This window comes from Triticum urartu, chromosome 6A (assembly GCF_056163025.1).
Source record: "Triticum urartu cultivar PI428250 chromosome 6A, HENAU_Tu73, whole genome shotgun sequence".
NCBI classification, from domain to species: domain Eukaryota; kingdom Viridiplantae; phylum Streptophyta; class Magnoliopsida; order Poales; family Poaceae; genus Triticum; species Triticum urartu.
The window spans coordinates 196,837,195-196,850,300 of NC_141878.1; the positions used below are offsets into that span (position 1 = coordinate 196,837,195).

The window sequence follows — 13,106 nt, forward strand, 5'->3', positions numbered from 1 at the left end:
ATGCAGAGGTTGCAGCATGTGGCGAGCTGTCCCTGAAATCTGCAGAGGAGAAAGAGAACATGGGAACCATTGCGTTTTGTTTTTTAAAAACACAGTCATCAGCTCAGTAATATTCGCGGATGTCGTTACATCGCGTTCCAACGCGGGCCGGCCGTTCCGCCGGAAAACTCCAATCGCTCGCTCCCACCACGTTCTCTCCGCCAAACCCATACCCCAGCTCCTCCAAAGCAGCGAATCACGCACAGCTGTCACTGACGCCCCACGCACAGCCCAGCAAACCAGCGCATGCGAGGCCCCACGTGGCCGCGGAACAGAACGCCCTTACGGGTACATTAAACTGTACCCAACTAAACAGCCCAGTCAGACGCGGGCCGCCCGGTCGTCGCCCCACGATCCATTCCAGCCGTCCGTCGCGAGCCGCCGGCTGCATCCAAGCTGGCCGTCCCCGTCGCCGACCGGTGGGCCACCACGATTATTCCCCCTCGTGCCATCCCTCTATTAAATGCCGGCTTCCGTTTCCCTTCTTCTCCTCCTTCCCCCTCCGTGTTGCTCGCGACGGCAAGGTCAGGAGAGAGACGAGTGCGGCGCCAGAAGAAGGCGGCGGCGGAGGAGGAGGCCCCGGCGCCGTCTCCGGCCATTTGAGCGGTATGCATGCTTCGGAATCCGTCTGTGTCATTTCCGTTCTGAATTACGTGCTGTATTTTTGTTGTATTATTATTATCGGCCGTGGACTGCCTCGTGGGTGGCCGAGGGAGGGAGGGAGGGAGGTAGGCGGCCATGAACTCGAAACGCATCTCGATTCGCACCTTCGTGCCGGGGCAATACAAGATTCGTTTTGCCGTCTAGAATTTACTAGGGGTTATTAAAACTTTCAGCTGCCAGATCTCGCATTTTGAATTTCTTCCGCCGTTTATCTGACCCACCGAAATCTGCGTTTCCTCGATCCGCAGGGGCACCATGTCGATGGAGGACAGCGCGCAGCCGGCCGGTGCCGCCAGCGCCGGCGAACGCGCGAGCTCGCCGTCGCCGTCGCGTCGGCTGCCGGACTTCCTGCAGTCGGTGCGGCTCAAGTACGTGAAGCTGGGGTACCACTACCTCATCACCCACGGCATGTACCTCCTGCTCACCCCGCTCATCGTGCTCATCGCCGTCCACCTCTCCACGCTCTCTCCGGGCGACGTCGCCGACCTGTGGACGCACCTCCGCTTCAACCTCCTCTCCGTCATCGCCTGCTCCACGCTCCTCGTCTTCCTCTCCACCGTCTACTTCCTCACCCGCCCGCGCTCCGTCTACCTCGTCGACTTCGGCTGCTACAAGCCCGGCCCGGAGCGCCGGTGCTCGCGTGAAACCTTCATGCGCTGCTCCAAGCTCACCGGCAACTTCACCGAAGCCAACCTCGATTTCCAGCGCAAGATCCTCGAGCGCTCGGGTCTGGGGGAGGACACTTACATCCCTCCCGCCTTGGTCACCGTGCCGCCCAACCCCTCCATGGAATTGGCGCGCCAGGAGGCGCAGGTCTGCATGTTTGGTGCCATCGACAACATGCTCGCCAAGACCGGGGTGAAGCCCAAGGACATTGGGATTCTTGTTGTGAATTGCAGCCTGTTCAACCCAACACCGTCACTGTCCGCCATGGTGGTGAACCATTACAAGCTGAGAGGGAACATAGTCAGCTACAATCTGGGAGGAATGGGGTGCAGTGCCGGGCTCCTGTCAATAGATCTGGCCAAGGATTTGCTCCAGGTGCATCCCAACTCGTATGCGATGGTGGTCAGCACCGAGAACATTACCCTGAATTGGTATTTTGGGAACAACCGGTCGATGCTTGTGTCGAATTGCCTGTTCCGGATGGGCTGCGCTGCGATCCTGCTGTCGAACAAGCGGTCAGACAGGAGGAGGTCCAAGTACGAGCTGGTGCACACTGTGAGAACTCACAAGGGCGCAGATGACAAGTGCTTCAGCTGTGTCACCCAGGAGGAGGATGATAGCGGCAAGGTTGGCGTGGCACTGTCGAAGGACCTCATGGCGGTGGCTGGAGATGCGCTCAAGACGAACATCACAACGCTTGGCCCGCTTGTGTTGCCATTCTCTGAGCAGCTGCTGTTCATGGTCACATTGGTTGGCAAGAAGCTGTTCAAGATGAAGATCAAGCCATACATTCCTGACTTCAAGCTGGCATTCGAGCACTTCTGCATCCACGCTGGTGGGCGCGCTGTGCTTGATGAGATAGAGAAGAACATGGACCTCACCGACTGGCACATGGAGCCGTCCCGGATGACTCTCTTCCGGTTCGGCAACACGTCCAGCAGCTCGCTCTGGTACGAGCTGGCCTACAGCGAGGCCAAGGGGAGGATCAGGAGGCGTGACAGGATCTGGCAGATAGCGTTCGGTTCGGGGTTCAAATGCAACAGCGCTGTCTGGAAGGCGCTGAGGTCAGTGAACCCAGCGAAGGAGCAGAACAACCCCTGGATGGACGAGATCGACACATTCCCGGTGGATGTTCCCAAGGTTTCCAAGGTTGCTGAATAGCTTTTCCTGTCAGCAATACCACCCGGAACAGCAAGTGAGCAAATCTTGCCATTGAATTCGACTGTATGCAATTTGTTTGGGTGATCTGTCGGGGTATTAATTTTAGATGATTCCATTTAGGTGGTACAGAGGGGTGTGGTGTCGTGCTGTTCACTTTTTATGTCATTGATCAGTTCTTAACATCTTTGTGTTCCATGTGGATCGAGATCTTGGCCCCGAAAGGAGCAACTGCAGTGCATTAATTTTTCCATGTGCGCTGCGCATTTGATTTGTTCCGAATGTTGGCCATCATATCGTGCCAACCTGTCGTCTATGATGAGTTCTGTTTTTGATGTGCATTGCCGATGTAGTTGAGATTTCATCTGATACTGCTGTTAGATAGATTACGAGTCCAAGGACCAGACAAGACTATAGACTACAGACTAGTCTGAGTCTCAATTCCACGGCCGACTACACTTCAGCGTCGACTAGTCGATGAATCACAACTTCCGTGTCGACTAGTGTTAATTAGTCACGCTTACTCTACGAGTCTCAATCTTGAAACGACTGCTTACTCTACGAGTCTCAATCTCGAAACGACTAGTTGACTTGTCGACTCGTAAACCTTGGGTGCAAAGCGACGAACTGTTCACACATTTTACTTCTCCTTTCGAAGAACCAAAGCGAGACTCTTTCCTTTTGCAGAAGTAAACAATACCTTACCGAGTCGTGCGAGCCAAAAGCGGAGCGGAAACTTTTGGAATTTTCTGTGAAAAATGAAAGCAGAGAGGAAAAACAAAGACGGAATATCAAACTGGAAACCAAAACAGAATCTTCTACGTTGAAAAACGCACGGAGCTACCAACCATTCACAACTTCCCGTTTTGGACCCCGATATCCACCTCCGAGACCTACCAAACTGATAGAATGTTTTTGTTTCACTAGTAAGCTTACACGTGCAACGCATGTATGAAAATAAATAATAATGTTTGAAAACACGTACATTAAATAAATACACAATGCTTGCGATATCTATGTGTAAATTAAAAATGAACAGCGTGGAATCATGTTGCCATGTAATAAAGATAATAGTATATTGTTTCATCCATTTGATCTCTAATAGGTTAAAAGAAGAACATTAATTCAACTAATTAATCCTCCAAATTCCCATTGTTAAACATATCGATTCATTGGACAAGCTAACTCTATCATGATACTTCTTAATATAACATGATTTCAGTATACGATATAAATTGGTCCATAGAGAAAGATCCAATTGAAGAAGAAAATAGAAGTACAATTTACACTATTTAGTATCCCATACCGTACTTCAACTCCTCTTTCCTCATGATGCCATGTGGATTTTCTCCCAGAATCCCGGTAAACTCTCTATTTCCTGTGATTCAAATAGAAGGGGAATTAGTTAGATAGGCACATAAATATATTGCTTAGAAGCTGAAATCACTATGTAGTTCCATTTAATTCTAAAAAGCTAGTAATATCTAGGTCGAGCGTACAAAATAAAATTATATGCATTTTGGACACTTACAAATCAACTGTTCCAAATAGTACAAATATGTGGAATGGATGGTAATTATTTTGAATCAGAGTATTCACACCTGTAAATTTTAATTCATAATGCTTTTCACCCAAAGTGGACGGACCCTTCTCCGGATCCTGTGCAAACGGGAGCTACATGCACCGGGTTGTTCTTAATGCTTTTCATTATGGTCTACTACCAATAGATCTGTCATATGCTACTACTACGCGGTGCATATTTACATTCTAGAAGGGATTTTTTACAGGAACGGTCACTGAATTTGAAGAAGGCAATGTTGATACTGGAAGATGAAACAGCTGCATATAAATCTCAATATGGAACCAGGAAGAAAGGCAAAGATACCCAACAGTCCATACACCTAAGAGCACCTCCATGTGACATGTAGATAAAAAATTATGAAAGGGAAAGAACATAACTTGCTAAGAAGACTTACTGAATATGCTTGTCTTTGGCTCATCCAATTCTCCGATTTATTTTATTCTGGCTCCTTGAGGTGCTATATTTTCCTTTTCAATTTCTAACTGAATGTCAGCTGGATTCTCCCACCATTCTCTTTATGATATATGGTTGCAGGATAAAGTTTCAATGGAAGTACAATTTCAAGATGAAAAGTCCTTTGTGCATCGTGAAGATTGTTCAGTTTATGAAACCGCAGAAAGAAAAATCATGGAAAAAGCTTTTGTATGTCCGAGGATACAACAACCAGCATATTTGAGGAACGTTGCCAATCAGAGGTTGTAACATAATACCTTGTTATTGCAAAACTTCCTTCTACATACCGATGTAGACATCTAACAACACACCATCCACGTAGACATACTAAACAACATGTTCTTATCTTGACCCAAGAAGTGGAATCCGTGCATTACCCTCCTTAACATGTTAAAAAAATATTCATATATCATGACAACAATCCTACTTAATTGAAACACTGCTAATTGGCGAGAAAGATCCATAAGTATGTGAATTCATTGGAGAAGGCACTTCCTAGTCTCGTTTATTTCCTCAATGACAATCATACTGAATGAAAACAATGTGAATTGGCAGTTATATGCTTCCACTTCAGCTATTGACTGCGCCTATTCTATTTTTTAACGGGGAACCCTCTATTCATATCATTTTACAAGATGACAAAACTTCAGGAAAAAATTACTGCAATGACCCTTTTTCCCAGCATTTATTCTTTAGAAAACAATTACTTCAAAATTAGGGAAAACTTCTTGGAAATTGCAGGCAAATGCACAGTGCATTTATTTATTAGCTTACACAAAAATGATACAAAGTTAACAAATAACTTTCCTGTCCAAATATCATGCCAATTGTATCAGACAGAAGTCAAATGGATTAACTAATGAAAAGATAATGTTACATTGTTATTCAACATTCTATTGTTGTGATATCAATCAAATATAATTTTTGCACGTGGTGGCATTGTTGTCAGTTTTCTTTTACCCATGCTGATAGACACTATAATCATTTGATCCTCCCTCATGCTCATATGTTATAGCTCCTCCTATGCTCGCTCCTCATATTATTACTTAAAGTCATTTGAACCTACAGAGTTGGCATATACTTTCAAGCTAAAACTGATACTCAGTCCTGTTACATGAAAATGCCATCCATTCTCCATGATCTGTTTAATTCACAGCTCCTAGCAGTCCACATTCTACTCATGTTACAAACAGCTGAATGTTTTCTAATTATTTCAGGCAACACTATGTTAACTGAAGTGGTCAATAGGCAATAGCAGACGTTAAACCGTTCACCTCTAGCACACATCACTTTCTCTTGCCATTAGTTAGATTAATTAAAGAATCAAACTTGCAGACACAATCATAAGATGAATGTAAGTTAAATTCTTCTAAACTTGATATATATTAATCGAGCTTAATAAGAATCAGTTCTTACCAAATGACTTGCTTCCAGCATGTGACACTGTACTCTCGATCCTTCTAAGTACATCCCATTGGAACAACTGGAAGGAAAGGAAAAAAACTATAACCAGAACCAAGTGAGGATAGGTTAAAGTACGGTAAGCAAACAATCCAGATTTATTGCGCTAGAGAGTGGACCTTCTGAAGCTTGGAGTGCCGCTGCGCTCTTAAGTCTTTTCATCATGAACATGTTATCAGCCTAGTCAATAGTCATGCAAGAAAAATCGAGTGTCATTAGATGAGGAAAATTGTTGCAAATTAGAAGAGCGTAAGCTGAAGATTCTAAATGAGAAGGAATTCGGAATTTTCAGCTACAACTCATCAACTTTTATAGTCAGAGATGCCTTGGTTCTCATGTGTACACCGATTCCACTGCTAATCTGCCACTAAATCAAACAAGAAAGACACAGTTATGGTGATGCTACACCGTACACGGCCAATCATATGCCAACATTTGACTACATTTTCGATAAAGGGAATATATTAATATCGCGAAGATGCCAACATTTGACTACATAACCGAACCCAACAATTATGGGATGTAAATACCTGGGGATGGAGGAGTGGGAGACCCTCATGATCTGCCTATCTTCCCTTCTACTCCCTGGTAGCAATCTTATTACGGACCTTGCGGTGGCACGAGCGTGCTTGTGGCGGCCAAACTCACGATTCCGTGAGGTGGTATGACGAATGACTATGAGGGTGAGCACAGTGTGGTAGATCTGCAAGGCCATGCAATAAACGATGCCAACCGTCGTTCGACTAGGGTCTCGCTGTAGAAGCACCGGTGAGAGGGAGAGCACACCATGGTAGCAGTGACGCTTGGAGGGAGGGAGGGCAGGGTGCTGCCGTGATGACTCTGGGCGGCGGGGTGGGCAACGGCATTGCCGTCGTTGGCTACATCCTCCTCCCCGTCTTCCCACCTCCCTCTCCAATTCATCCCTCTCCAACCTGCCATGTCGCCCCACAAGGATGCGTTAGAGATGAAATTCGTCACAGTTTGGGAGCTTCAAAATTCAAAGTAGTTCTCTGGAATTTTGGCGAGGAAATTTGGGATTTGGACATCACACCTCCAGGTGAGATGTTTTCATCCACCACCACCACCACAGGGGCTCAATAGGAAGGGGGAAGGGGGAAGCGGGACTGGCTAGGGAGGCGGCGGCGTGTTGTAACGGGTATACAGTGTTCCGCAGGATGAGGGGATGCGCCGCTGAGACAAACAAGTTATCACACGGAAAACAACAGGGAAGAAGGAACAATCAAGACATGAACCTCATGTTCCCCGTCGCACAAGCCATGGTTGGAAGATGTCCATCCTAGTCGCGTTGTTGCCGAGAGGGACGATGGAGAGGTGGGGCAACTCCTGGTCGGCCGGCGTCGGGGGCGTGTGCAGCCTCTGATCACCGCGGCGTCCGTGTGAGCAAAGGCGACCGGTGCCTCGCCCTTGTCCTTGTCTCGCACAGTTTCTCTACGTAGAAAATAACTTGGTGCATCGATAATTGATTGATCGTGCACTAGGCACACACACACACATATATAGGTACAAGGAGTGCGACCGGTATCTTGTCTCCTAAGATACACGTACATACAGAGGGAGACAGATACAACAGGTACTGCATACAGGACCCAGACCTACGTACATGTACACATGTTCAACACCCCCCCCCCCCCCCCGCGCAGTCGAAGCGTCGCCGGTGACGCAAAGACTGGACCGAAAGCCCTCGAAAGTCGAGGTGGGTAGTCCCTTCGTCATCACATCGGCGAACTGCTGATCGGTGGGCACGTGTAGAACACGAACACGACCAAGTGCAACATGCTCCCGGACGAAGTGAATGTCGAGCTCGATGTGCTTCGTCCGTCGGTGATGGACAAGGTTGGCAGCGAGGTACACCGCGGAGACGTTATCGCAGTAGACGAGCGTCGCCTTGGTGACCTCACATAGCAACTCCTGAAGTAGCTGTCGTAGCCATGAACACTCCGCGACGGCGTTGGCTACGGCCCAATACTCGGCCTCAGAGCTCGATCGTGAGACCGTGGGTTGTCGTTTAGACGACCACAAAATCAGAGAGGGCCCGAGGTAGACACAGTAGCCGGAAGTGGAGCGTCGAGTGTCGGGACACCCAGTCCAGTCGGCGTCGGAGTAGGCGACAAGGCTGGTGTCCGGCGAGGCCGTCAGGGTGAGACCCATGGCTGTGGTGCCACGTATGTACCGAAGTATACGTTTGACGAGAGCCCAATGGGTGTCACGAGGAGCGTGCATGTGAAGGCACACCTGCTGGACAGCATACTGAATGTCCGGACGCGTCAGTGTGAGGTACTGAAGCGCACCGATGATGGAGCGATAGAAGGGAGCGTCGGACGCCGGAGAGCCCTCGACGGCGGACACCTTAGCCTTCGTATCGACACGCGTGGAAGCAGGCTTGCAGTTAAGCATGCTCGCTCGCTCCAGAAGCTCGTAGGCGTACTTCTGCTGGTGCAGGAAGAAGCCAGTAGCCCGGCACACGACCTCGATGCCGAGGAAGTAGTGGAGAGCCCCCAAGTCCTTGAGGGCGAACTCGGTGCCGAGGCGAGCTGTGATCTGCTGAAGAAGCGCTGGCGAGGACGCAGTCAGGATGATGTCGTCGACGTACAATAGGAGGTACGCGGTGGCGGGGCCCTGGTGGTAGACAAATAGGGAGGCATCGGACCTTGTGGACCGGAACCCCTGCTGCTGGAGGAAGGCCGCGATCCGCTGGTACCAGGCCCGAGGCGCCTGCTTCAACCCGTATAGAGAATGGGAGAGCAAGCACACGTGGTCCAGATAGGCGGTGTCGACGAAACCAGTCGGCTGCTGACAGAACACCTGCTCGTCGAGATGACCATGCAAGAAAGCATTAGACATGTCGAGCTGGTGAACAGGCCAAGCGCGAGAAACAGCAAGCTGGAGAACAGCGCGAATCGTGCCCGGTTTGACAACCGGGGCGAAGGTGTCGGTGAAGTCCACGCCAGCGCACTGGCGAAAGCCGCGCACCACCCAACGCGCCTTGTAGCGCTCAAGAGAACCGTCAGGGCGAGTCTTGTGGCGGAAGACCCACTTGCCAGTGATGGCATTGGCACGGGGTGGCCCCGGGACAAGCTGCCATGTGCGGTTGCGCTGTAGGGCGTCAAACTCCTCACGCATCGCAGCTAGCCAGTTCGGATCCCGAAGGGCAGCGCGAGCGGAGGTGGGGACGGTGTCGAGGTAGAAGTCGCGCACGCGTACTCGTCCGACGGGTAGCGCGTGCTGGAACACAGCGTCCTAATCCGAGCTCGAGTGACCACACCGGTAAGGGGTGCGGCCGCGGTGCCGGGGGCCGCGGCGACGGGAGCCACGGCGGGGGCCGTGGCGGGGGCAGCTGCGGGAGCCACAGCGGGGCCGACCGAGGGGGCCACGGCGACGGGGGCCGCAACGGGGTCCGCGGCAGGGGCCGCGGCGGGGGCGGCCGCGGGAGCCGTAGCGGGGCCGACCGAGGGGGCCGCGGCGACGTGGGCCGCGATGAGGTCCGCGGCGGGGGCGGCGAAGGAGGCCGCTGCGTCGGGGGCCGCGGCAGGAGCCGCAGCGCCAGGGGCCGCCGGCGCGGGGAGCGCGGGCAAGGTCGGACCCGGGGCGCGGCTGGGCGGTCCGCCAGAGGTGGGGGCAGGGACGAACCGCACCGTAGAAGACTCCAAAGATGACGGTACCTGCTGAAACGGGAACACAAGCTCATCAAAGTACACATGCCGCGAAGTAAAAACGCGGTGGGAGACTGGATCATAGCACCGGTAACCTTTGGTATTGGGAGGATATCCAAGAAAGATGCAAGGAAGGGACCGGGGCGCGAGTTTGTGAGGAGCAGTGGACGCGGTGCTAGGATAACAGAGACACCTAAAAATGTGAAGACCATCATAAGATGGAACCGCACCGAAGAGGAGCTGGTGAGGGGTGTAGTTCCAGCGGGAACGACAGGGGCGAATGTTAATGAGTAGGCTGGCGGTCGCGAGCGTGTCCGGCCAGAACCGAGGAGGCACGTAGGAGTAAAAGAGCAACGTGCGGACACAGTCATTCAGCATGCGAAGGACGCGCTCGGCGCGACCATTCTGCTGAGACGTGTAGGGGCAGGTGAGGCAAAAGATGGTGCCGTGGGACACAAGTAAATTGCGGACGACGACGTTGTCAAACTCCTTGCCGTTGTCAGTTTGCAAGGCGAGAATAGGATGACCAAACTGTGTGGTGACATATGAATAAAAGACGGTGAGTGTGGCAAGAGCGTCGGACTTGCGACGGAGAGGGAAGGTCCACACATAATGAGTAAAATCATCCAATATCACCAGATAGTATAAATAGCCCGTGTTGCTAGCAACCGGGGACGTCCAAATATCACTATGCAATAACTGAAACAGAAAGGTGGAAATGTTTGTAGACTCGCTAAAGGGAAGACGAACATGCTTGCCAAGACGGCAAGCCTCACAAGTGTGAGCGTCGACCTTATTACATGAGAAGGAAAAACTCTGAAGAATCTGATGCATAACGGTGGAGTTGGGTTGACCAAGACGGGCATGCCAAAGATCGACACTGGCGGCGAAGGCGGCGGGGCGATGGGTGGTGGTGGCGCCGGAGGGATGCACTGGGTAAAGCTCGTCCGGGCTATCACATCGGTGGAGCACCATCCGTGTACGGGGGTCCTTCACAGAAAAACCGATATCGTCAAATACAATAGTTATAGGATTCTCACGAGCAAGGCAACGAACAGAAATGAGATTGGTGACTAAGTCAGGAGACACAAGAACATTAGACATATGCACAGGAGTGGAAGTAGAAGGAAAAGACATATGACCAACGTGAGTGATGGGTAGGGAGGAACCGTTACCAATGATGATACGAGTGGGAGTATGAACGGGAGTGGCAGACGTGAGGTTATCGGGATGAGAAGTCATGTGAGCAGTGGCGCCCGAGTCCATGTACCAGTCACCACCGCCATCATAGGAGCTCGGTGACGGGGCGGAGTGCAGGGCGGCGAGCAAGGCCGGGTCCCACGGCGGCGGCACCTGAGGAGGGTAGGACCCTCTGTAGGCCGGCGCGGGAGCAGCCCCGAAGGCCGAAGCGGTGGCGCCATAGGCGGGCACGGCCCCATAAGCCGGCGCGCGGCGGCGCCATAGGCCGGCGCGGACCCGTAGGCCGGCGCTGGCGGGAGGGGGGGCACCGTAGCCGCTGTAAGGAGCGGCGAATAGGGCCTGGTGGCCCGCCAGGCGGGGCCCAAGGATGCCCGGAGCCGGAGCCCGAGGGACCGGCATGGAGTACGCGTGGACGACGTCGGTCCGCGGGTTGGTGCCGCACGTCCATGAGGGAGTCACCTGCTGCTGCTGCTGACAAGGGCCCCCCCGGCGCCTGTTGCTGCTTGCGGCCGCCCCCGCGGCGGTTGCCACGACGCCCACCACCCGGCTGCTGGGGGCAGCGGGAGGGGCGGGAGGCGCGGGCGGGAGGGGGAAGTACCCCGGAGGCGCGGGGTGGCGGTGGCTGCTGGCGCGGCGCGAGTGGGGCGGCCGATGGAGGGGCGCCGCGTGAGGTGCCGGCGGCGAGGGCGTGATGCTGCACGCGCCTCTTGACCCCCTTCATCCGGCGCTCCTCCAACCTCAAGTACGCCACAAACTTGGGGAAGGAGGGCTCCGGCATCAAGGTGAGGTTGGAGGCGGCAATGCCGAAGTCCTCGTTGAGGCCGGCGGTGAGCGTGCTGAGAAGGAAGTCGTCGTCCACCTTGGCTCCAATGTCACGGAGCTCGTCCGCCAACGTCTTCAGGCGGCGGCAGTAGTCATCAATGGACTGTTCATCCTGGTGACAGTCAAAAAATTCCTGCTGCAAAAAAACATGGCGCTGAAGCTTGTTGTCGGTGAAGAGGCCATTCAGCTTGACCCACAGGGCGCGGGCGTCATCGCCGGCGCTCACGACCGTGTGGAACAAGTCCTTGGAGATGGTGGTAAAGAACCACCGGATGATCGTGGCGTCGATCGCGGTCCACTTGGCGTCATCCACCATGGCGCGGGAGTCCATGGTGCCATCCACGTGGTCCACGAGATTGTTCTCGCGGAAGAGTAGCGTGAAGTACGTCTTCCATGCGAAGTACGTGGAGTTGGAGGCGTCGAGGATGATGGGGACGCGTGCGTGGACGTTGATGTCGCGGATTTTGGCGGGGTCGACGGCGAAGGGGTTGGAGTAGGTGGAGGCGTTGGACGACATGGCGGCGGGATCGTGGGAGGAAGGCGGCGGCGCGGCTGAAGAGGAGCGGCGCGACGGCGGGAGGTAGGCGGCACGGCGGTGAGGGGCGGCGCGGCGTGGGGAAGGAGGCGCGCGGTGGAGGGAGGGCGCGCGGGGAGGAGAGGTGGAGGTGGCGGCTTGGGGCGGCGGCGGCGGCGGGAGATCGCGGCGGCAGTGGCGGCCCGAGGCGGCGGCTAGGGTTAGCGGAAGCTGAAAGATCGACTTGCGATATATACCATGTAGAAAATGATTTGGTGCATCGATAATTGATTGATCGTGCATTAGACACATATATATTGGTACAAGGGGTGCGACCGGTATCTTATCTCCTAAGATACACGTATATACAGAGGGAGACAAATACAACAGATACTGCATACAGGACCCAAACCTACGTACATGTACACATGTTCAACACTCTATGCCTCGCAGTTTCTCGGCTGCCGATGCGGGCAGGGCTAGCACGTGGCAACCGGTGCAGGCGAGGCGAGCGGGCGCCAGCGTGAAGGGGAGGCGGCGGACGGGGCGAGGCAGGGATGGGTGGCGCAGGGGCCGGCAGGGATGGGCGGCGGGGCTGTCCAGCAGCGTGGCTGGGCTGTGCAGGGGTCTGCAGGACTAGAAGGCAGGGCGGCGACGTGGCTGGGCGGCGGGTGCGTGAAAGAGAGGTGGGAGCGGTTGGCAGGGCAAAGACATGCGCGATGATCCGATGCGGTGGGTTAGCGTTTTCGTAAGGAAGACAATTTTGTTAACAATGTATTTAGACCCTTGATGATGCGATTAGATGGTCCGGATTTTAAGTTGGAGCTGCCCTGTCTTCCTTTATACAGGTAGTAGATATGTCCGATCAGCAGGCCGA

At 53.1% G+C, this 13,106-nt stretch overlaps 1 protein-coding gene and 1 long non-coding RNA gene across 6 annotated transcripts; one reads left to right on the forward strand and one right to left on the reverse strand.

Annotated features, from left to right (window-relative positions):
• Positions 1–381: 381 nt before the first annotated feature.
• On the forward strand, positions 382–2,709 carry LOC125512336 (3-ketoacyl-CoA synthase 11). Its single transcript, XM_048677428.2, has 2 exons — positions 382–645; positions 951–2,709. The coding sequence occupies exons 1-2, from the start codon at positions 503–505 to the stop codon at positions 2,527–2,529; spliced, it is 1,722 nt and encodes a 573-aa protein (XP_048533385.2). The 5' UTR covers positions 382–502; the 3' UTR covers positions 2,530–2,709.
• A 374-nt stretch (positions 2,710–3,083) lies between these two features.
• Positions 3,084–7,499, reverse strand: LOC125512337 (uncharacterized). Of its 5 annotated transcripts, XR_007285301.2 has the most exons (7): positions 7,276–7,499; positions 7,074–7,213; positions 6,553–6,954; positions 6,142–6,389; positions 5,978–6,064; positions 4,503–4,586; positions 3,084–3,904 (listed from the first exon to the last, which is right to left on the reverse strand). It is a non-coding gene; the product is annotated as an uncharacterized LOC125512337 (long non-coding RNA). The 5 variants fall into 5 exon arrangements; XR_007285302.2 differs by lacking the exon at positions 7,074–7,213; XR_007285300.2 differs by having other exon boundaries at positions 5,978–6,044; positions 7,074–7,499.
• Positions 7,500–13,106: the final 5,607 nt, after the last annotated feature.

What these genes read in the sequence shown, in the direction of transcription:
- LOC125512336 (XM_048677428.2), top strand. Translation starts at nt 503, where the DNA reads ATGCCGGCTTCCGTTTCCCTTCTTCTCCTCCTTCCCCCTCCGTGTTGC. An exon ending in CGTCTCCGGCCATTTGAGCG is followed by an intron (nt 646 to 950) that starts GTATGCATGCTT and finishes CTCGATCCGCAG; the next exon opens with GGGCACCATGTCGATGGAGG.